This window comes from Salmo salar, chromosome ssa24 (genome assembly GCF_905237065.1).
Source record: "Salmo salar chromosome ssa24, Ssal_v3.1, whole genome shotgun sequence".
Lineage (NCBI taxonomy): Eukaryota > Metazoa > Chordata > Actinopteri > Salmoniformes > Salmonidae > Salmo > Salmo salar.
This window is the reverse complement of record NC_059465.1, coordinates 16668639-16692593: the sequence shown is the minus strand read 5'-3', so window position 1 is coordinate 16692593 and position 23955 is coordinate 16668639. Positions and strand designations below refer to the sequence as shown.

Genomic DNA, 23955 nt, shown 5'->3' with positions numbered 1-23955 from the left:
GGTAGGGCACAGACGTCATTTCAACGTCTAGTTTTGGTTTACATTTGGTTGAGTTGTCAACTAATGTGAATTCAACAAAACATTTCACCATGTCATTGGATTTAGGTTAAAAGTTGGGTGAAATGACATGGAAACAACGTTGATTCAAATATGGTCCACAGCCTTCAACTGGCTGTAAGTTATGCTGAGTCTGTGTGTATATGCACTCCACCGTGCTGTCCTCACCGCTCATTCTCCGAGCCCAGGCCTGAAATGAGTTTGTCAGCAGCGATCAGCCTCCTCTCCATGACCTCAGCCTCCTCCTGCAGCAGCTGCTTCTCCCCCATGGCAGCACTGTACTTGTCCCCCAGCGCCCCCAGCTCCCTCTGGATGGTCCCCAGCTCGTTCTGAATACGCTCCAGCTCACGCTTGCTCTGGAAGAAGTTCTTCTCTAGGCGCGCCACCTGCATCAGACAGCCAGGGGGGTTGAAACGCCACTAACACAACACTGCTCATTCTTAAAGGCTGGTGCCATTTAACTGGCATGGGCCATATGCTGGATAGTGTTATGACTATAACATAAACAAAAGAGATCCATGACTATGGCACTTCCCCTGTGCCGATCAAAGTAATTTACACTGTTTATACTATCTTTATCACATTGCCTGGATCACGTTACCTTCTCTCTCTTGGGCTTGATCTCCCTGGCGACATCACAGTAGCCCATGACAGCCTCCACAAACTTGAGCATCCCAGAGCCAGCCTTACTGATGGCCTGCATCTCCTCAAAGCTGGTGTTCAGGTTCTTCAAGAAGCCTGGCCAGGAGAAACACAGGGCAATAGAGTGAACATATACAGGTAACTGCCAAAATAAAGAAAACACTTGAGTAAATGAGGCATACAAAGTATATTGAAATCAGGTGTTTCCACACAGGTGTGGTTCCTGAGTTAACTAAGCAATTAACATCCCATCACGCTTAGGGTCATCTATACATATGCCCAGTTGCCCATGAGTTTGGCTACCATGGCTAGAAAGAGCCAGAGAGGTCTCAAAGGAGCATAGAGGATTTAAAGTGTGTGTGTGTCTCAGTACCACTCACCCGATCTAAACCCAATTGAACACTTATGGGAGATTCTGGAGCCGCGCCTGAGACAGTATTTTCCTCCACCACAAACACCAAATTATTTCTTGTGGAACAATGGTGCACGCATCCTTCCAACAGAGTTCCAGACACTTGTAGAATTTACGCCAAGGAGCATTGAAGCTGTTCTGGCGGCTCATGGTGGCACAACACTCTATTAAGACACTTTATGATGGTGTTTCCTTTATTTTGGCAGTTACATATATCCATGTATTTGCTATTTGAGGGCTCATACTGCATATTCAAGTTGCATTACGGATAAAGTTAGACATATTGTTGTCCTGTTTTGGCGTGAAAACCACAGAACAGAAGTGGCCTACCTACCTCTGACAGTCTTGACCTGGCTGGGGTTGATGGCATCACAGTCCATCTCCATCAATGCGCGCAGGAAGTTGCCCTCTGACATCATGCTCTTGGCTGACTTCCAGCTGATCTCCTTCTGGCCTCGCATCACCAGGATGCACTCACACACCACCTGCACCTGTTTGGGCGGCTTGGCAAATGATCTGTAAGGGTTGACGCGCCAGACGAGCGGACAGAAGCACAACCAAAGAGACAGGCACAGGAAAAAAATTATCAATGGACATGAATGGAGCTCCAGGGCAACAACTTTTGTTAAAGCTGGAATCCGCATAAGGTGGAACAGCGCCACTGTATGACGTAGCGCCTTGGTTATTATTTTCTTTTGTTGATGAAAAAGAGGAGAGGAACATCTGGCATCATGGTAATTTAGAAAAAAATCACGCACGTAATGATGTCTGAGGGAAGAAAAACTGTTTTCGTTGTCTGAAATAACTTCTTTGTTGTTGTAATATCACAAATGGACGTGGCAGTTCCACCAAGTATGAATTGCTGCTTTAAAGGAGTCAAGCGGGAAAACAATCTAAACCAGAAAATATTTGTTTCGTTTCTATCCATTGGCAAATCCTACACCTCTCCAAGGGGGAAATATACAGTGTCTCGACACAGCACTGCAAGATCTGTAAAACAGGATTTACAGTGTCTTCAGAAAGTATTAACACGCCTTGACTTTTAACACATTTTGTGGTGTTACAGCCTGAATTAAAAAAATATTTCATTGAGATTTTGTGTCACTGGCCTACACACAAAACCCCATAATGTCAAAGTGGAGTTATGTTTTTAGAAATGTTTACAAATTAATAAAAAATGAAAAGCAGAAATGTCTCGAGTCAATAAGCATTCAACCCCTTTGTTATGGCAAGCCTAAATAAGTTCAGGAGTTCAAATGTGTTTAACATGATTTCTGAATGACTACCTCATCTCTGTACCTCACACATACAATTATCTGTAAGGTCCCTCAGTCAAGCAGTGAATTTCAAACACAGATTCAACCACAAAGACCAGGGAGATTTTCCAGTGCCTCGCAAAGAAGGGCACCTATTGGTAGATGGGTAAATATAAAAAAAGCAGACATTGAATATCCCTTTGAGCACGGTGATGTTTGTAATTACACTTTGGATGGTGTATCAATACACCCAGTCACTACAAAGATACATGCATCCTTCCTAACTCAGTTGCCGGAGAGGAACGAAAACCACTCAGAGATTTCACCATGAGGCAATGGTGACTATAAAACAGTTACAGAGTTTAATGGCTGTGATAGGAGAAAAAAGAGGATGGATCAACAATATTGTAGTTACTCCACAATACTAACCTAAATGACAGTGTGAAAAGAAGGAAGCCTGTACAGAATAAAAGTATTCCAAAACATGCATCCTGTTTGCAATAAGACACTAAAGTAAAACTTCAAAAAATGTGGCAACAAAAATGAACTTTTTGTGCTAAATACAAAGCATTATGTTAGGCGCAAATCCAACACAACACTGAGTACCACTCTTCATATTTTCAAGCATGATGGTGGCTGCATCATGTTATGGGTATGCTTGTCATCGGCAAGGACTAGGACGTTTTTTTAGGATAAAAATAAACAGATTAGAGCTAGCTAAGCAAAATCCGAAAGGAAAACTGGTTCAGTCTACTTTCTAACAGACACTGGGAGACAAATTCACCTTCAGCATGACAATAACCTAAAACACTAGGAAAAATATACACTGGAGTTGCTTACCAAAACAACATTGAATGCTCCTGAGTGGTCTAGTTACAGTTTTGACCTAAATTTGCTCAAAAATCTATGTTAAGACTAGAAAATAGCTGTCTAGTAAGGATCAACCAACTTGACAGAGCTTGACGAATGTTTTAAATAATAATGTGACAATATTATTGGGTTGTGCCGTGGCGGAGATCTTTGTGGGCTATACTCGGCCTTGACTTAGGACGGTAAGTTGGTGGTTGGAGACATCCCTCTAGTGGTGTGGGGGCTGTGCTTTGGCAAAGTGGGTGGGGTTATATCCTGCCTGTTTGGCCCTGTCCAGGGGTATCATCGGATGGGGCCACAGTGTCTTCTGATCCCTCCTGTCTCAGCCTCCAGTATTTATGCTGCAGTAGTTTATGTGTCGGGGGGCTAGGGCCAGTCTGTTACATCTGGAGTATTTCTCTTGTCTTATCCGGTGTCCTGTGTGAATTTAAATATGCTCTCTCTAATTCTCTCTTTCTTTCTTTCTCTCGGAGGACCTGAGCCCTAGGACCATGCCTCAGGACTACCTGGCATGATGACTCCTTGCTGTTCCCAGTCCACCTGGCCGTGCTGCTGCTCCAGTTTCAACTGTTCTGCCTGCGGCTATGGAACCCTGACCTGTTCACCGGACGTGCTTGTTGCACCCTCGACAACTACTATGATTATTATTATTTGACCATGCTGGTCATTTATGAACATTTTAACATCTTGACCATGTTCTGTTATAATATCCACCCGGCACAGCCAGAAGAGGACTGGCCACCCCTCATAGCCTGGTTCCTCTCTAGGTTTCTTCCTAGGTTTTTGGCCTTTCTAGGGAGTTTTTCCTAGGGAGTTTTTCCTAGCCACCGTGCTTCTTTCACATGCATTGCTTGCTATTTGGGGTTTTAGGCTGGGTTTCTGTACAGCACTTTGAGATATCAGCTGATGTACGAAGGGCTATATAAATACATTTGATTTGATTTGATTTATTGTACAATCCAGGTGTGCAAAGCTCTTTGAGACTTACCCAGAAAGACTCACAGCTGTAATTCCTGCCAAAGGTGATTCTAACATCAAGATACAGTTGAAGTCTGAAGTTTACATACACCTTAGCCAAATACATTCAAACTCAGTTTTTTCACAATTACTGACATTTAATCCTAGTAAATATTCCCTGTTTTAGGTCAGTTAGGATCACCACTTTATTTAAAAAATGTGAAATGTCAGAATAATAGTAGAGAGAAGGATTTATTTCAGCGTTTATTTCTTTCATCACATTCCCAGTGGGTCAGAAATTTACAAACACTCAATTAGTATTTGGTAGCATTGCCTTTAAATTGTTTAACTTGGGTTAAACGCTTCGGGTAGCCTTCCACAAGCTTCCCACAATAAGTTGGGTGAATTTTGGCCCATTCCTCCTGACAGAGCTGGTGTAATTGAGTCAGGTTTGTAGGCTCCCTTGCTCGCACACGTTTTTTTCAGTTCTGCCCACAAATTTTCTACAGGATTGAGGTCAGGGCATTGTGATGGCCACTCCAATTGTCCAATACCTTGATTTTGTTGTCCTTAAGCCATTTTGCCACAACTTTGGAAGTATGCTTGGGGTCATTGTCCATTTGGAAGACCCATTTGCGACCAAGCTTTAACTTCCTGACTGATGTCTTGAGATGTTGCTTCAATATATCCACATAATTTTCCTTCCTCATGATGCCATCTATTTTGTGAAGTGCACCAGTCCCTCCTGCAGCAAAGCACCCCCACAACAGGATGCTGCCACCCCCATGCTTCCCGGTTGGGATGGTGTTCTTCAGCTTGCAAGCTTCCCTCTTTTTCCTCCAAACATAATGATGGTCATTATGGCCAAACAGTTCTATTTTTGTGGACATTTCTCCAAAAAGCACAATCTTTGTCCCCATGTGCAGTTGCAAACCGTAGTCTGGATTTTTTATGCCGGTTTTGGAGCAGTGGCTTCTTCCTTGCTGAGCGGCATTTCAGGTTATGTCGATATAGGACTTGTTTTACTGTGGATATAGATACTTTTGTACCTGTTTCCTCCAGCATCTTCACAAGGTCCTTTGCTGTTGTTCTGGGATTGATTTGCACTTTTCGCATCAAAGTACGTTCATCTCTAGGAGACAGAACGCGTCTCGTTCCTGAGCGGTATGACGGCTGCGTGGTCCCATGGTGTTTATACTTGCTTACTATTGTTTGTACAGATGAATGTGGTACCTTCAGGCGTTTGGAAATTGCTCCCAAGGATGAACCAGACTTGTGGAGGTCTACAATTTTCTTTCCGAGGTCTTGGCTGATTTCCCCATGATGTCAAGCAAAGAGGCACTGAGTTTGAAGGTAGGCCTTGAAATACATCCACAGGTACACCTCCAATTGACTTATATGATGTCAATTAGCCTATCAGAAGCTTCTAAAGCCATGACATCATTTTCTGGAATGTTCAAAGCTGTTTAAAGGCACAGTCAACTTAGTGTATGTAAACTTCTGACCCACTGGAATTGTGATACCGTGAATTATAAGTGAAATAATCTGTCTGTAAACAATTGTTGGAAAAATTACTTGTGTCATACACAAAGTAGATGTCCTAACTGACTTGCCAAAACTATAGTTTGTGAACAAGAAATTTATGGAGTATTTGAAAAAAAGAGTTTTAATGACTCCAACCTAAGTGTATGTAAACTGACTTCAACTGTATATTAGTGTCATTAAGATATATTAGTGTTTTATTTTTCCTATTTCATTTTTTTTACAAATCTTATCATATTGACAGTGAGTATTTTGTGTAGATCGTTGACAAAAAATGATAATTAAATCCATTTTAATCCCACCTTGTAATAACAAAATGTGGAAAATGTCAAGGCACTGTATTTTCTTTGGAGTGTTGAAATTGAGTTTTCTATGAATTAGGATAAGGATCACGTAAAAAAGCATAGGTCACACTAGGTTCATACTTACATCCTCCTTCAACAGATGGATTAAAAACTCGAAACCTATTCCCAGTGAATGTTTTTGAAGTGTGGGAATGACGTATTTGATTTGTGTTTTTTGTTATATGTTTTTATTGATTTGTGTCTAACCAAAGCTGCCTTCTCTATCTATGAGGTTAGTGGTTTGGACCAGGTGTGTTCAGTTCAGTCCTGCTCCTGGAGGTCTGCTCTGTGTAAGCTTTAAAGCCACTGAGTAACTTGTTCCATTAATCAACATAAGACATTTCCCAAAATCACCATCTGTAATTTTCCTATGACAACATTTTCCTATTTTCCAGGGAGCCAAGGGCCGGGGAAGGGGCCAGATGACAACGTGACACTCCATCAGAACCAGACTGCTGACTCCTGGCCCAGACTGTCTGATCTGTCTGATGAGTGTAACCACTACATTATGGGTGCCTCCCAAATTACACTCTATTCCCTATATAGTGCAGAGTCAAAAGTAGTGCACTATATAGTGAATAGGGTGCCATTTGTGACACACCTCTGTTTAACTTGTGGGACACAGAACCAACCAGGTGGGTGCAGTGGAGCACAGAGGGGGGAAGGCAGGGAGGGGCACCTGATCTCAGTGACGTCAGACTTGTCCAGGCTCTGCAGGGCGATGCGGGCTGCCTCCAGAGCAGGCAGGGCCTCAGCCAATGAGCTCTCAGCATCCCTCTTCTCCACAGCGATCACCTTGTTCTGCTCCTCAATCTCCTTGGCTTTGTCCTCCGCCAGCTTCTTCTTCTCCTCAGCTACACAAGAAGGAGAGTTATGTTTTCTTGTGCTGCCCTGTGGGCTATGATTAACACGGTATGGGTACAGCGAACGTGTCTTAAGGCTCTTCCCAAATGGCACCAGATTCCCTATATAGTGCATTACGGTATGAGCCCTGGTCATAAGTAATGCACTAAATAGGGAATAGGGTATATGGAAAGGGTTACATTTGGAACTCAGCCTAATGCTGTGTTGACTGCACTGACCCACGGTGGTGTTGGTGGCGATCTCCTGCAGTAGGATCTCACAGGCAGAGGATTTCTCTGCTAGAACCACCTTCTGCTCTGCCAGCTTGATGTTGAGCTCAGCCAGCTGCACACTGGCCTCCTTCAGCTTATCCAGACCACCCTCCAGACGCTTACACTGAGCTGGGACACCACGCGAGGGACAGAGGGAGACAACTTTACTATCTCTCACACGCAGGCACACACACAAAAAAAACACAAATACCAGTGCAATACAGCACAGCAGTAGCAGGGAAACCAAGGCTCTTTCATTAGGCTTGATATTTCTCCCACTCTGTGCTCCCTGTTACCCAGGATGTATTGGTCCTTGTCCTCCAGGAGGTTGGCGTAGGTGCTGATGAAGTCCAGGTAGTTCTTGGGGGTGACGTAGTTGCTGCGTCTGAGCTTCTGCAGGAACATCTTGCTGTAGTCACCCACCGAGCCGTGCACCATACACACGTGAGCAATTACGGCTGCCGAGTGCCTCTCAGGGATCATCGGACTCTCACCTGTGGCATGACATTGATGGGTTCAGTTGCACCACTATAAAGCTTGTATAAACACCCTAATCAGAGTCAGTGATAAATGTATCGATTGTACAATTTTAGTACATTGTAGTGGTGGTGGAAGTGTGAATCTGTGATTCCATACCCAGGAAAGACTGAGCCACAGCATGCAGAGCCTGAGGAGGCCAGGGCAGGAACCAGTCAATACCAGTGTTGTTCACCAGCCCTGTGACATAAATGAGACAAGGAGCAATAACATAAACTCTTCAGACAGTAGACAAAGCCAAGTGAATGGTAGTGAAGGGTTGTGTACCTGGGAAGTTCCTGCAGCGTGTCCTCAGGGTGTCTCCCACAGGGGACATTCCCAGGACAATGTGCAGGTTGTTGGCACTCTTGTTGACAAAGTACTGCCACACGCTCTCCTTGGATGGGCCAGAGCCCATCTTCATGGCCTCATCACGGAGCTGGTTCAGCACCATCTCTTTCTCATCATCTGGGAACAGAGCAGGGACCATGCCTGCACACACAGAGGGTTAGTCTGACTGCAGAATCTGGTCCAAAGTAGTGCATTATCTAGGGAATAGGGTGGCATTTGGGATGGTGTATGCTCAAGTTTTTACCCGAGGTGAGCATATTGTTGATGAGTTCCAGGAAGCCCTCCTCAGCCACGTGGGCATCAGTGAAGAGGAAAACCGTCTTCTTGTCCTCAATGCCCAGCTTCAGATACAGGATCTTCAGGTCCTCACGGAGGTTGGTCTCTGAGTAGCCTCTGCTCAGTGTAATCTCAAACACCTGGAGAGGCAAACAACAGTCCATATAAGAAGGTATCTTTCTGGTGTCTCAAATTAAAGGCCTCCTCCCATATGAGCAGTAGCAGATGATGGATGTGTCTCAACTGGCACTCTATTCCCTATATAGTGCACTACTTTTGTCCAGAGCAAAAGTAGTACACTATATAGGGAATAGGGTGCCAGTTGGGACGCAGAGATGTGTCTGGCTGACCTCGCAGCCTGCGGTGAATGCGGCCAGCTTGGTAAGGGACTGCTTCCCGGAGCCGCCAACCCCCACCAGCAGGGCGTGGCCGCGGTCCATCCTGATGATGCGGTGCACTCTTGTCAGGTGCTCCAGGGCGTCGTCAAACAGAACCAGTTTCATCTTGGTCTTGTTCTCATTGTACTCCTCCAGGATCTCCTACAGAGCATTGACAGGTTAGCAACGAGACAAAGGCTTGAGACTGGGCAAACAGTAAAGTTGTGATATTTTGAACATATTGAAAAAAGGGTGCCGTTCAATTTTGCCTAGTACAGGTGACAAGGGGCAATTATAAATGTAAAAATCAAACACACGTTTGAAAGTCATCATCCCAACTTCTGAGTACCTGGAACAAGGCTTTGGAAGCGTCATAGTCCTGTATGTCCTCATAGACGCGTGGCTCAGACTCGTTGAGGGCAGTTCTGTAGTCACCAAACAGGATGGGGTCCCTCATGGCAGACTCCAAGTCTGACTTAAAGTGCTCATCTATCAGGTTCTTTATATGGCCCTGGACCTGAGAGACAACAAGACAGGGGACAGATGAGAATGGAAAACAAGTACAATATAGTAAGAGGAAGTTACTGTAAAGTCATTAATACATTTTTCATGATTAAGCAGAACAGAACCATGCAGATGAACGTACCAGGGCTTTGTCTATTTCATTGATGAGCCTGTCATGGAACACCCTCAGGCACTCGTTCCTCCACACACGCACAAACTGGGTGACCGTCAGAAACCTACAGAAGAGAAACGCTCAGAGACTAAACATGACAACACTTAACATGAGCTTCTAGGTGTTAGCAACATCTTCTTAACACATGTTATTTAGATTCAACCGAGGGTAATGTTTAAGACCTCTCAGCGTTGGTGAGGACCAGGCCGTTGTAGACTCTGGACAGGTCCCTGAGGTTGAAGATGTAGTGGAACTTGGATGGCGTGGGCGGCAGGTCTTTGATGATGTTCTTGTACAGCTCCAGAGTGCAGATAGTCAGCTTGTCACACATCTTCTGGATGCACTCCTCAAACGGCTACGGTTTAAATGGTTAGAGTTCAATCAAGTCATTTCATACAATAATTAATGTGTGGTAATGCTGTTTTTGGTGGTAACAGCTGCATCTTAAAACGTGTGACAGTGCGTCTCACCATGGTGTGTCCCTTGAGGATGGAGGAGTAGATAAGATGGAGGGAGTCCTCGTCTGGGAAGGGGATGTTGAAGACACTAAAGAGGGAGATGAAGCGGGTGTCCACCTCGTTCCTCCCACCTCCTGCCTTGCCCATGGCTGCGATGAAGCCTAGGTCCTTCAGAACTTTGTAGTTCAGCTCCTTCCCTCTGTCATACATGCCTCCTCGGTCCAACAGCAGCTTCAGCAGGGCAATGGGCTGCTGGGTCCCATAATCATCCACCTGATAGGACACAGGTGTCACGCCCTGACCATAGACAGCCCTTGGTTCTCTATGGTGTTGTAGGTTAGGGCGTGACTAGGGGGTGTTCTAGTCTTTTCATTTCTTTGTTGGTGCTCTTGGTATGGTTCCCAATTAGAGGCAGCAGATGTTCGTTGTCTCTAATTGGGGATCATACTTAAGTTCTCCATTGTTCCCACCTGGGTTGTGGGATATTGTTTTGTTGAGTGCTGATGCGCGCTCTGTTACTTCACGGTCGTTGTTTGTTTATTGTTTTGTTTAAGTTTCACAAATAAAAGATGTGGAACTCGAATCACGCTGCGCCTTGGTCCGTCTATCCCAACAACCGTGACAACAGGTACAATGACATACCAACATACAATCAACGAGACAAACAAACACGCTAACCTACATTAACACAGACACACATGTAAAGGATGAAGGTTGAGGGATGGAAGAGAGGGTGATGGGGAGCTAGAGAAGTGCAGGCAGGTACCTACCCTGGGCATGTTGAGGTCATCCATAAAGACCAGCAGTCTTTTACCCATTGGAGGGCCGTATATCTCCTTTGTCCTCTTCTCCACGCTGGCCTCAAGGTTCCTCTGGAGGTCCATGGAGGTGGTCCGTGATGAGAAGTTAATGGTCAGCATCATCTGGAGACACAAAGAAGCAACATTAAACATAGTTAATACACATGGTGTGTGTCCTAAATGGGCCCTGGTCAAAAGTAGTGCACTATATAGGGAATAGGTTGTCATTTCAGTGTCATGGGCTCTGTCTGTGTCTCTGTGACATCCTGTTGTAAACTCACAGTAGTGTCCATGTTGAGGTTCTTCAGGAAATTCTGAGTAGTGGCTGTCTTGGAGGTGCCAGACTCTCCCACCAGAACTACAGGCCTCTTGATCTTCACCATCTGCTCCAGTAGCCAACTGGCTCGCGTGGTGTCCACAGTAGGGACTGTAAGAGAGAGAGAGATGGAGATAGAGATTGAGAGAAATAGATGGAGAGAGAGGAAGGAGAAAGAGGGGAGGTTGGAAAATGAAAGTGAGGTTGGAAAAAAGGGTACATGTGGTATCTGTAGGAATCTAGTGGATGATTTATTTATTTGTTTTTTGCTGAGCACACATGCATTGATGCTTTACCCAGGATATCGATGAACTTCACATCAGGGCTGTGAACATATTTGGTGACCAGGGAGCTCCAGGTAACCCACTTCTTCTTGGTCCCATCAAAATGGAAATCGTACAGAGTTGGCAGGTAACCTGTGGACGGACATCCCAACCATTCATTTTATGAATAACTTGTAGTTTTGGGTATCTAATAGCTGGATACAGATTGAAGTATGACTATTTGACCCTTGGCTTGGACAGTGCCTCTCTCACCTGGAATCTCTCCAGGTCCAGCAAGAGCCTTCTCATCATGACCAGTGGTCAAGCTGGACAGTTTCTTTACAAAGTCATCAAATTTGGCCCGTCTGTTGTCCAGTAGGCATGCCCCCAGAGAGCAATACAGCGCCTCCAGGAAGAAACACTCCAGAACATCAGCATCATAGACCTCTGTCTCCAGCAGGGCATCTAGCATCATGGACAACTGCATCACCTGGACACGACAGACAGACAGACAGACAGACAGACAGACAGACAGACAGACAGACAGACAGACAGACAGACAGACAGACAGACAGACAGACAGACAGACAGACAGACAGACACATCATGAAAATGGACTATGGAACTAGAAATGTAGAGTAAGAAGTTTGCTGGATCCAATCTTAGGTAGGTGATACAGAAACTGATTTTGTTGCAGGAAATTCTGATTCTGTTCATGAGATTACATTTGGGTAAATATAATTAGGAACATGTTATAACACTCATGTTATAACACACGAGAAGGCCAAGCTGTACCAACCATGTTGAGATCAGTCTGAGGGACGATGGTCTTCAGTTTCTCCACCTGTTTGCCGTCAACAATACCCTCCACTATCATGTCGATAGTGCTGGGCACGTACTTTACAAACAGCTTCTCCAGGTGTGGTTGTTCCTGTCCAGGAAAAGACAAGCAAATGCAAGATGAGACATTTCAACATCAATTTTTATAAAGCTGAAAGGATAAAACCTTTATGCATTTTACTGTGTCATGTTCCTTACCTTTGGAGGTCTGTTGCTGACCCATTTCTGCCAGTAGGGAGTATAGCGAAGATTTTTGGGGTCCACAAACACCATCCCACAGCGAGAAACTGTAGCAGGAGAGGCATACTGCAGATCTCCAACCTACAACACATGATGGACAAATGTATTTACGATTCGCATTGAGAAATTCTTCAAGTGACAGTTCACCCAAATTACAAAATGACACATTGACTTCCTTACCCTGTAAGCAGTCTATGGACAAGGTATGACAAAAATTCATGCTTTTATTTAGTTTCCACATGCTAACATTTTAGAATTCGTGGCACAAATCCCCTTCAAGTCATGGGACCGATATCATTTTTTTTCGCGCATCACGTCCAAATTTTTCACAAGTATCTAAAATTGATTGTGAAGCTCAACAAAGTCACTTATAGATGATTTGAACATGATGTGCGAAAAATGCTAACATGGGTCCCATGACTTGAATGGGATTTGAGCCACAAACGTGTGTAATTTTGTAATTTGGGTACACTATTCCTTTAACAACTGTGCAAGTAAGGTGTGGTCTGAAGAGACTATAGTGATATTAGTGACAAACCTCAAATAGCATAGCACAGTGGTTCTGCAGGCGTATTCTCTCTCCATTGGCCAGGGTGAGCAGCTTGTTATCATCCATTACTGAGTTCATGTTCTCCACCCACAGAGCATCCACATCCCCATCAAACAGGATGTACCTGTAGGGAAGGGTTCATGTGGCAACAAGAGAAATACAGTCAGGTCCCAAATTATTGCCACCCTTGATAAAGATGAGCAAAAAATACTGAAAAAATTAATAATACAAATACTGTGCTTTATTGAACGCAAAAAAAAAGGTAATCATATTATTTTATACTAATACAATTGCTCAGAAAAATGTATTTTGTTTAACAAGTAATATTTTTTTTCTCAAAAAGATGGGGGTCAAAATTATTGGCACCCCTGTTTTCAATACCTTTCCATACCTCACCTTGCAAGGATAACGGCACTGAACCTTTTTCTAAAATGTTTTATGAGATTGGAGAACACATTGGAAGGGATCTCAGACCATTCCTCCATAAATAATATTTTCAGACCCTTGATATCCATTGTCTGCGCTTTTGGACTACCCACTTCAATTCAAACCACAGGTTTTCAAAGGGGTTGAAGTCCAGAGACTGAGATGGCCATTGCAAAATGCTGATTTTGTGGTCAATTAATAATTGATTTGTAGATTTTGATGTGTGCTTGGGGTTATTGTCTTGCTGGACGATCCACTTGCGGACAAGTTTCAGCCTACTGGCAGAGGCAACCAGGTTTTTATCTAGGTACTGGGTAAAGTTCATACTGCCATAAACATTAACAAGGGCCCCAGGACCAGTGGTTGCAAAATAGCCCCATAAAATTAAAGATAAACCACTATATTTTACAGTAGGTAATAGTATTCGGTTCTTTTCTGCTTGCGCATCCTTATTTCCTTACTGGTGTGCGTGGCCAAAGAGCTCTATTTTCATGTCCTCCAACAAATGTAAACGCCTGGAGTTTGCTAAATGGCATTGGCACTTGGATTGGAACTGGTGCTATGGTCAGATGACATGAAAATAGAGCAATTGTATTAGTGTAAAATAATATATATTCTGTAGAATAATAGTGAAGACATCAAAACTATGAAATAACTATTTGGAATCATGTAGTAACCCAAAAAACGAATCATAAGACATTATAGATTTTAGATTCTTCAAAGTAGCCACCCTTTGCCTTGATGATAGCTTTGAACACTCTTGGCATTCTCTCAACCAGCTTCATGAGGTAGTCACCTGGAATGCTTATCCAATCATCTTGAAGGAGTTCCCACATATGCTGAGCACTTGTGTCACGACTTCCGCCGAAGTCGGTCCCTCTCCTTGTTCAGGCGGCGTTCGGCGTCACCGGTCTTCTTTCTAGCCATCGCCGCTCCACCTTTCATTTTCCATTTGTTTTGTCTTGTTTTCCCGCACACCTGGTTCACATTCCCTCATCAGACTAAATGTATATTACCCTCTGTTTCCCCCATGTCTGTGTGTGGAATTGTTCTTTGTGTAGGGTGTTACGCCACAGGCTGGCTTGCGCTAGGTTTGTTTCAAACCTAGGTTTGTTTGTTTTGTTTAATCCGGTTCATGCTACCGTGGTTGTGTTTTGTGCTGCCTCGCCTGTGCCTTTGGGCCAGGGTGTATATTAAAGTTCTCCTGTTATCACCCATCTCTGCTCTCCTGCGCCTGACTTCCTGACAACCAGTCACTCACCCCATTACAACTTGTTGGCTGCTTTTCCTTCACTCTGAGGTCCAACTCATCCCAAACCATCTCAATTGGGTTGAGGTTGGTTGATTGGGGAGGCCAGGTCATCTGATGCAGAATTCCATCACTCTCCTTCTTGGTCAAATAGCCCTTACACAGCCTGGAGGTGTGTTTTGGGTCATTGTCCTGTTGAAAAACGAATGATAGTCCCACTAAGCGCAAACCAGATGGCATGGCGTATCGCTGCAGAATGCTGTGGTAGCCATGTTGGTTAAGTGTGCCTCGAATTCTAAATAAATAACAGTGTCACCAGCAAAGCACCCCCACACCATCACACCTACTCCTCCATGCTTCAGTGGGAACTACACATGCAGAGATCATCCGTTCACCTACTCTGCGTCTCACAAAGACACAGGGTTGTAACCAAAAACTCAAATTTGGACACATCAGACCAAAGGACAGATTTCCACCGGTCTAATGTCCATTGCTCGTGGTTTCTTGGTCGAAGCAAGTCTCTTCTTCTTATTGGTGTCCTTTAGTAGTCGTTTCTTTGCAGCAATTCGACCATGAAGGCCTGATTCACGCAGTCTCCTCTGAACAGTTCATAAGTTCATTAGAGTGAAGATATGACTGTTACTTGAACTCTGTGAAGCATCTATTTGGGCTGCAATTTCTGAGGCTGGTAACTCTAATGATAATGCATTCCAGGTGACTACCTCATGAAGCTGGTTGAGAGAATGCCAACCGTGCGCAAAGCTGTCATCAAGGCAAAGGGTGGCTACTTTGAAGAATCTGAGTAGGTGGGACCAAACTTTTGACTGGTACTGTATATACACAGTGCCTTCTGCTTTATTACCACCTAACGGTGGATCGTCGTCGAAGGAACCGGACTGTAGATCATTGCTGGAGGTTCCAGGCTGCGGGCCGCTGCTGGAGGTTCCGGGCTGCGGGCCGCCGCTGGAGGCTCCGGGTTGCGGGCCACCGCTGGAGACTCCGGGCTGCCGCTGGAGACTCCGGGCTGCGGGCCGCCGCTGAAGACTCCGGGCTGCGGACCGCCGCTGGAGACTCCGGGCTGCGGACCGCCGCTGGAGACTCCGGGCTGCGGACCGCCGCTGGAGACTCCGGGCTGCGGACCGCCGCTGGAGACTCCGGGCTGCGGACCGCCGTTGGAGACTCCGGGCTGCGGACCGCCGCTGGAGGCTCGGGACTGGGGAGCGTCATAATAGGTTCCGGACTAGTGACCGTTGCTGCTGGCTCCATGCCATGGATCATCTCTACAGGTTCCGCGCCAAGGATCATCACTGGAGGCTTCTTACCATGGATTATCTGTACAGGTACCGGGCCATGGATTATTCCTACAGGCTTCGTGCCATGGTTTATCCCTACAGGCTCCGGACCATTTATAAGCCCTCCAGGCTTTTTGCTAAGGATTACTTATTCAGGTTCCGGGCCATGGATTACCTCTTCAGGCTTTGTGCCATGGAATATCCCTACAGTCTCCGGACCATGGATCATCACTAGAGGCTTAGTGCCATGGATTATCTCTACAGGCGTTGGACCATCGATTATCACTGGAGGCTTTGTATGAGGAGCAGGAACCGGTCTCACCGGACTGGGGAGACACACTGAGGACCGAGTGCTCAAAGCAGGCACCGGCCGTACTGGGTTATGGATGCGCACTGGAGGGAGAGCGCAAGGAGCAGGCACAGGATGTACTGTGCTATGGATTTGCACTGGAGAGAGAGTGCGAGAGGCAAGCACATGCTCCAAAATGTTTTGGGGGCTGCCTCTTGTTCTTCCCAGGTAGGCTCCGATATCGCTCGATTACCTGGCCCCAAGTCTAGTCTCTCCTCTCAATCCACTCCTGATGTGACCAGGTGTCCATTTCTGCCCGGGCACGGCGCTTGATCCAATCATGGTGGATAGTTCCGTAATGCGGGTCATATAAAGGGGACCAAGGCGCAGCGTGTAGAGTGCTCATATTTACTTTTAATGAATATACTTAAACAAAACAACAAACCGACGGACAACAGTTCCGTCAGGTGACATACACTAAACAGAAAACAACTACCCACAAAACACAGGAAGAAAAACCCCTACTTAAATAGGATCTCTAATCAGGGGCAACGAGGATCAGGTGCCTCCAATTAGAGATCAACCCAAACAATCCCAACATAGAAATAGAAAAACTAGAACTTAAACATAGAAATAGAAAACATAGAACAACCCAAAAACACCCACTGTCACACCCTGACCTACTCTACTATAGAAAATGACATCTTACTAGGGTCAGGACGTGACACCCTGCTGCTGAAAAACATCCCCACAGCATGATGCTGCCACCACCGTGCTTCACTGTAGGGATGGAGCCAGGTTTCCTCCATATGTGATGCTAGGCATTCAGACCAAAGAGTTCAATCTTGGTTTTATCAGACCAGAGAATCTTGTTTCTCATGGTCTGAGAGTTTTTAGGTGTCTTTTGGCAAACTCTAAGCAGGCTGTCATGTGCCTTTTACTAAGGAGTGGCTTCCGTCTGGCCACTACCATAAAGGCCTGATTGGTGGAGTGCTGCAGAGATGGTTGTCCTTCTGGAAGGTTCTCCCATCTCCACAGAGGAACTCTAGAGCTCTGTCAGAGTGACCAGTGGGTTCTCGGTCACCTCCCTGACCAAGGCCCTTTCCCCCCGATTTCTCAGTTTGGCTGGGCGGCCAGCTCTAGGAAGAGTCTTGGTGGTTCCAAACTTCTTCCATTTAAGAATGATGGAGGCCCCTGGGTTCTTGGTGACCTTCAATGCTGCAGACATTTTTTGGTACCCTTCCCCAGATCTGTGCCTCGACATAAACCTGTCTTGGAGCTCAACGGATAATTCCTTCATCCTCATGGCTTGGTTTTTGCTCTGACATGCACTGTCAACTGTGGGAACGTATATAGAAAGGTGTGTGCATTTCCAAATCATATCCAATCAATTGAATTTACCACAGGTGGAGTCCAATCAAGTTGTAGAAACATCTCAAAGATGATCAATGGAAACAGGATGCACCTGAGCTCAATTTCGAGTCTCATAGCAAAGGGTCTCAATAATATGTAAATAAGGTATTTCTGTTTTTAATTATTAATGCATTTGCAAAATGCATAAAAACCTGATTTTGCTTCGTCCATATGGGGTATTGTCACGTCCTGACCAGTATAAGGGTTATTTGTTATTGTAGTTTGGTCAGGATGTGGCAGAGGGTATTTGGTTTATGTGGTTCGGGGTGTGTGTATTATGTAGAGGGTAGTTGATTTATGTATTCCGGGGTTTTTTGGTCACTGCTCTATGTTAGTCTATTTCTATGTTCTTTCTAGTTAGTCTGTGTCTATGTTTAGTTAATTGGGGTGTGGACTCTCAATTGAAGGCAGGTGTTGTCTAGTTGCCTTTGATTGAGAGTCCTATATATTAGGGTGTGTTTGTAATTTGTGGGAGGTTGTTTCTTGTTTAGCTGTCATTTGCCTGACAAGACTGTCTTTTTCGTTGTTCATCATTGTTGTTATTTTTGTATACGTGTTTGTTTGGTTTTCCTTCTTTCACCTATTAAAAGATGATGAGTATACAACCCGCTGCGTTTTGGTCCTTCCCAGACGACAACCGTGACAGAACCTCCCACCAAATCCGGACCAAGCAGCGGAGGAAGGAGCAACAGGTGAACTTTGAGGAGCAAAGGGAATTTAAGTTGGACCAACGGGAGAAATGGACATGGGAGCAGATTCTGGCCGGAGAGGGCCCATGGAGGAAGTCGGGTAAGGACCGGGAACGCTACCGAGGAACACGACTGGCGTTTAAGCCCGAGAGGCAGCCCCAAGATTTTTTTTTGGGGGGCATATGGGTAGTTTGGCTGGGCGAGGTTTGAGCCCCAGGCCAAATCCCCGTACCTTTTCTGGGCAACCAGTGAATGGACAGGTCCCGTGCTTCGGGGTAATGGGTACTGTGGCGAGGCCAAGTATTTTTAGGCCGGTACACGCTATACCAGCGCCCCGCATTTGCCAGGGGGTAGTGGGCATCCAGCCAGTAAGAGCGATGCCAGTTCTGCGCTCGAGACCGCCAGTACGCCTCTACGGTCCAGTGCGTCAACCACGTCCGACTCGGCCTGTTCCCGCTCCCCGCACTAGCCCTGAGGTGCGTGTTCCCAGGCTGATACCTCCAGTACCAGCACCACGCATCAGGCTTCCAGTGCGTCAACCCAGTCCGACTCGGCCTGTTCCCGCTCCCCACACTAGCCCTGAGGTGCGTGTTCCCAGGCTGGTACCACCTCTACCAGCCCCACGCACCAGGCTTCCAGTGCGTCGGCCCAGCCTCAAGAGCCCGGCAACAGTGTGCAGTCCAGAGTATCCGGCAACAGTGTGCAGTCCAGAGTATCCGGCAACAGTGTGCAGTCCAGAGTATCCGGCAACAGTGTGCAGTCCAGAGTATCCGGCAACAGTGTGCAGTCCAGAGTATCCGGCAACAGTGTGCAGTCCAGAGTATCCGGCAACAGTGTGCAGTCCAGAGTATCCGGCAACAGTGTGCAGTCTAGAGTATCCGACAACAGTGTCTAGTCCGGAACCGAGGGAGACTGCCTGCGACCTGGAACCAGAGGGGTCTGCCTGCGACCCGGAACCGAGGGAGCCTGCCTGGGACCCGGAACCAAGGGAGTCTGCCTGCGACCCGGAACCGGGGGGAGTCTGCCTGCGACCCGGAACCGGGTGAGTCTGCCTGCGACCCGGAACCGGGTGAGTCTGCCAGCCACCCTCCCTTCCCTCCCTTTAGTTTAGGGGGATTTTTTGTTGTTGTTTTGTTTTTGTTGTTGTTTATTTATGAGGTGCGTCCGGGGTCTGCACCTTTGGGGGGGGGGTACTGTCACGTCCTGACCAGTATAAGGGTTATTTGTTATTGTAGTTTGGTCAGGACATGGCAGAGGGTATTTGGTTTATGTGGTTCGGGGTGTGTGTATTATGTAGAGGGTAGTTGATTTATGTATTCCGGGGTTTTTTGGTCACTGCTCTATGTTAGTCTATTTCTATGTTCTTTCTAGTTAGTCTGTGTCTATGTTTAGTTAATTGGGGTGTGGACTCTCAATTGAAGGCAGGTGTTGTCTAGTTGCCTTTGATTGAGAGTCCTATATATTAGGGTGTGTTTGTAATTTGTGGGAGGTTGTTTCTTGTTTAGCTGTCATTTGCCTGACAAGACTGTCTTTTTCGTCGTTCATCATTGTTGTTATTTTTGTATACGTGTTTGTTTGGTTTTCCTTCTTTCACCTATTAAAAGAAGATGAGTATACAACCTGCTGCGTTTTGGTCCTTCCCAGACGACAACCGTGACAGGTATTGTGTGTAGATTGCTGAGAAATTGTTATTTATTTAATCAATTTTAGAATAAGGTTGTCTGTCACAACAAAATCTGGAAAACGTCAAGGGGTCTGAATTCTTTCCGAAGGCACTGTATATATATATATATATATATATATTTAATTCTATTTCACCTTTATTTAACCAGGTAGACCACTTGAGAACAAGTTCTGATTTACAACTGCGACCTGGCCAAGATAAAGCAAAGCACTACGACAAAAACAAAAACACAGAGTTACATATAAACAAATGCACAGTCAATAACACAATAGAAAAATCTATGTACAGTGTGTGCAAATGTAGAAGAGTAGGGAGGTAAGGCAATAAATAGGCCATGGAGGAGAAATAATTATAATTTAGCATTAACACTGGAGTAATAGATGTGCAGATGATGATGTGCAAGTAGAGATACTGGGGTGCAAAAGAGCAAGAGGATAAGTAACAATATGGGGATGAGGTAGTCGGCTGTGCTATTTACAGATTCACTGTACCTGTACACAGCCATCGGTAAGCTGCTCTGACAGCTTATGCTTAAAGTTAGAGAGGGAGATATAAGACTCCAGCTTCAGTGATTTTTTTCAATTCATTCCAGTCATTGGCAGCAGAGAACTAGAAGGAAAGGCGGCCAAAGAAAGTGTTGGCTTTGGGGGTGACCAGTGAAATATACCTGCTGGAGCGCGTGCTACGGGTGGGTGTTGCTATGGTGACCAGTGAGCTGAGATAAGGCGGGGCTTTACCTAGCATAGACTTATAGATGACCTGGAGCCAATGGGTTTGGCGATGAATATGTAGCGAGGGCCAGCCAACGAGAGCATACAGGTCGCAGTGGTTGGTACTGGGTAGTATATGGGGCTTTGGTGACAAAACGGATGGCACTGTGATAGACTACATCCAATTTGCTGAGTAGAGTGTTGGAGGCTTTTGTAAATGACATCGCCGAAGTCAAGGATCGGTAGGATAGTCAGTTTTACGAGGGTATGTTTGGCAGCATGAGTGAAGGTGGCTTTGTTGCGAAATAGGAAGCCGATTCTAGATTTAATTTTGGATTGGAGATGCTTAATGTGAGTCTGGAAGGAGAGTTTACAGTCTAACCAGACACCTAGGTATTTGTAGTTGTCCACAGTAGAACCGTCAGTCAGAACCATCCAGAGTAGGGATGCTAGTTGGGCGGGCGGGTGCGGACAGCGATCGGTTGAAGAGCATGCACTTAGTTTTACTTGCATTTAAGAGCAGTTGGAGGCCACTGAAGGAGTGTTGTATGTTGTACCTCGTCTGGAGGTTAGTTAACACAGTGTCCAAAGAAGGGCCAGAAGTATAGAGAATGGTGTCGTCTGCGTAGAGGTGGATCAGAGAGTCACCAGCAGCAAGAGCGACATCATTGATATATACAGAGAAAAGAGTCGGCCCGAGAATTAAACCCTGTGGCACTCCCATAGAAACTGCCAGAGGTCCGGACAACAGGCCCTCCGATTTGACACACTGAACTCTATCTGAGAAGTAGTTGGTGAACCAGGCGAGGCAGTCATTTGAGAAGCCAAGGCTATTGAGTCTGCCGATAAGAATGCGGTGATTGACAGAGTCGAAAGCCTTGACCAGGTAGATGAAGACAGCGGTCTTTTATCGATGGCGGTTATGATATCGTTTAGGACCTTGAGCGTGGTTGATGTCCACCCTTGACCAACTCGGAAACCAGATTGCATAGTGGAGAAGGTACGGTGGGATTCTAAATGGTCTGTGATCTGTTTGTTAACTTGGCTTTCGAAGATTTTAGAAAGGCAGGGCAGGATGGATATAGGTCTATAACAGTTTTGGTCTAGAGTGTCTCCCCCTTTGAAGAGGGGGAGACATTGTTGTAAAGCATTGGATACCACGAAATACCTAGAAACTTCAGGTTGAATGGCAGTGACATGGTCTTTACCTCCTCTCCTTTTTGTCAGTGGGCTTGTTGATGTCTCTGAAGATGTTGGACAGTATCCCATCAGTCCAGTCACGGGTGACAGGGTCCAGAATCCCGTACACCTCAATGACACTCATGGCTTTAGGGTTCAGGCAGTAAAGCTTGGTCACCAAGCCTAACCTGTAGGCATGAAAACAACCACAATTATGAGGGCTACTATTCCTAAAAACACTCTCCGTTGAACACTTTGAGAAGCAAGGCTGTTGTGATACCAGCTGTCACAATGGTCTGAGAGGCACTGACCTGGTCTGGGCCTGGCACAGAGTGCTGATGACCACTGACTTGCCTCCACCTGTGGGGCCCACCACCATAGTGGTGTGTCTGGTCATCATGGTCTCATACATCTGCACCACCTTGTCCACCTGAACACCACAGACACTCAGCATTAGAAACAGGGACTTATCAACATCTTCACTTTCATGTGTCGAAATAAAAATGTGTCATTCAATGCGGATGGACATTTTCACAAAGTTGCCTATGCCCTGAGATTTAAAGTTGAGGGTAGCCAGGGCACCTGGTTAGACAGGATGAGGTATTTGTTCTCCATCAGGGTCTGCTCCACAGCATCATTGAAGCTGGGGTAGCACACACGGGGGCAGTCAAGCCCCGGGAACAGGTCTGAGATCAGCCCCAGGAACAGAGGCACATCCTCAAACACAAACTTAGGCAGGTTCATGTCCCGCAGGGCACGCATCAACACCACATCCTGAGAGAGAAAAAGGGAGAGAGGGTGAGGAGTAGGTGAGGAAGGAGAACAGGAGAGAGAATGAAAAAAGACAGAGGGATAGAGAAAGAGAGTGATTGTCAAAGATGTCTTCAAGGGCAATGAAATAACCCCCCCCAAAACTTTCAGAAAATCATAAATGCTCTCTTTGTTTCCTTACTGTACGTAAAACATATAGGAATAGGATCACAGTGGACTTTGCATAATTTCACAGGTCTTTTACCTCATTGAGGTCTGGTGAGCCTCTCTTCAGTTCTCCAGCCATCACTAACACAGATTTCAGAGCCCGCAGGCCAAAGTCATAGTGGAACTGCTTAGACAGCTGCTCCCTGGCCAGCTTGTACAGCACCGTCATCTTCTTGGCCAGAATCTACATTCAAAGGAAGATGACTAACTGAGTGAGTGTGCGTCTAACAATGTCAGACAACACTTATCTATAATATTGCGTGTGTGTGTGTGTGTGTGTGTGTGTTGATGAGAGGATGTGCTGCTCACCTTAGCCAAGAGGAATCCCTCTGAGAAGAGCATGATCTCACAGATCATCTGCAGGTCAGGGACGATGACCACCACAGGTCTGAACAGGGCTTTGACTGACTCAGGCAGCTCTGTGCGTCCAGCGTACCCAGGGTTCATAGTAATGAAGATGCCCATGCGGTCATCCATGCTGATCTCCTGACCCTCAAACTGACACCCACAACACAGAGGGTACTGAGTTAAAATCGTCCTGCGTCAATGTCACCAACAGTCTTGAGGGAAAACATCCTAAAACTGTAATTACCTTGCTATAATGTTCTGTAGCAATCTTTTGTGATTACCTACTCAAATTGCAAGGTTTTAGTATCACCCTCTCCCAATCCAGAACTGTCCAGGCAGTCTCCAGACATCTAAGAGATGACTGTGTGTCATAATAACTTACATGGAACCTCTTGAGGTGCAGGATGAGAGCGTTGCGTATGGTCTGGATCTGGGAGGAGATGACAGACAACACAGAGGCATCGATGCGGTTGAACTCATCAAAGCAGCCCCAGGCACCACACTGGGCCAGGCCAGACAAGATCTTCCCCACAGCCTGGACACAGAGGGGGAAGACAGAGGAGAGGAGAAGCATGATAAATTAATACATGAGGTAAATAAATAAACTATTCATGTGGACTACAATAGAGGAAATAAAGCTTTCATTTTGGCATGAGGGGCGTCACCATGTAGTCCATGCCCTCTCCACAGTTGGTGACCACACACAGGAGGCCCAGAGCCTTGGCCAGGTCCTTGGTGGACTCTGTCTTCCCCGTTCCAGCCGGCCCCGCGGGGGCTCCACCCAGGTACATGGACAGGGCCTGAGGCAGGCACAAACACAGTGGTAGTTACAGTTAGACA

The 23955-nt window shown here is 45.9% G+C and overlaps 1 protein-coding gene across 1 annotated transcript in view; it reads right to left on the bottom strand.

The window, feature by feature from the left end:
* The window catches only part of dnah10 (dynein axonemal heavy chain 10), a 61090-nt gene that overhangs the window by 9142 nt on the left and 27993 nt on the right, over nt 1-23955 (bottom strand). The window contains exons 33-60 of the mRNA XM_014170678.2: nt 23781-23915; nt 23498-23650; nt 23077-23265; nt 22805-22951; nt 22372-22563; nt 22101-22219; nt 21819-21977; nt 12847-12982; nt 12267-12389; nt 12028-12159; nt 11502-11718; nt 11262-11381; nt 10931-11076; nt 10620-10772; nt 9862-10122; nt 9574-9746; nt 9362-9455; nt 9065-9232; nt 8689-8877; nt 8307-8478; nt 8000-8203; nt 7832-7912; nt 7492-7689; nt 7163-7324; nt 6760-6934; nt 1446-1627; nt 659-795; nt 226-443 (exon numbers count right to left, since the gene is read on the bottom strand). Of these exons, the coding sequence (XP_014026153.2) occupies nt 226-443; nt 659-795; nt 1446-1627; nt 6760-6934; nt 7163-7324; nt 7492-7689; nt 7832-7912; nt 8000-8203; nt 8307-8478; nt 8689-8877; nt 9065-9232; nt 9362-9455; nt 9574-9746; nt 9862-10122; nt 10620-10772; nt 10931-11076; nt 11262-11381; nt 11502-11718; nt 12028-12159; nt 12267-12389; nt 12847-12982; nt 21819-21977; nt 22101-22219; nt 22372-22563; nt 22805-22951; nt 23077-23265; nt 23498-23650; nt 23781-23915 (4535 nt within the window). The remainder of the gene's footprint in view (nt 1-225; nt 444-658; nt 796-1445; nt 1628-6759; nt 6935-7162; nt 7325-7491; nt 7690-7831; nt 7913-7999; nt 8204-8306; nt 8479-8688; nt 8878-9064; nt 9233-9361; nt 9456-9573; nt 9747-9861; nt 10123-10619; nt 10773-10930; nt 11077-11261; nt 11382-11501; nt 11719-12027; nt 12160-12266; nt 12390-12846; nt 12983-21818; nt 21978-22100; nt 22220-22371; nt 22564-22804; nt 22952-23076; nt 23266-23497; nt 23651-23780; nt 23916-23955) is intronic.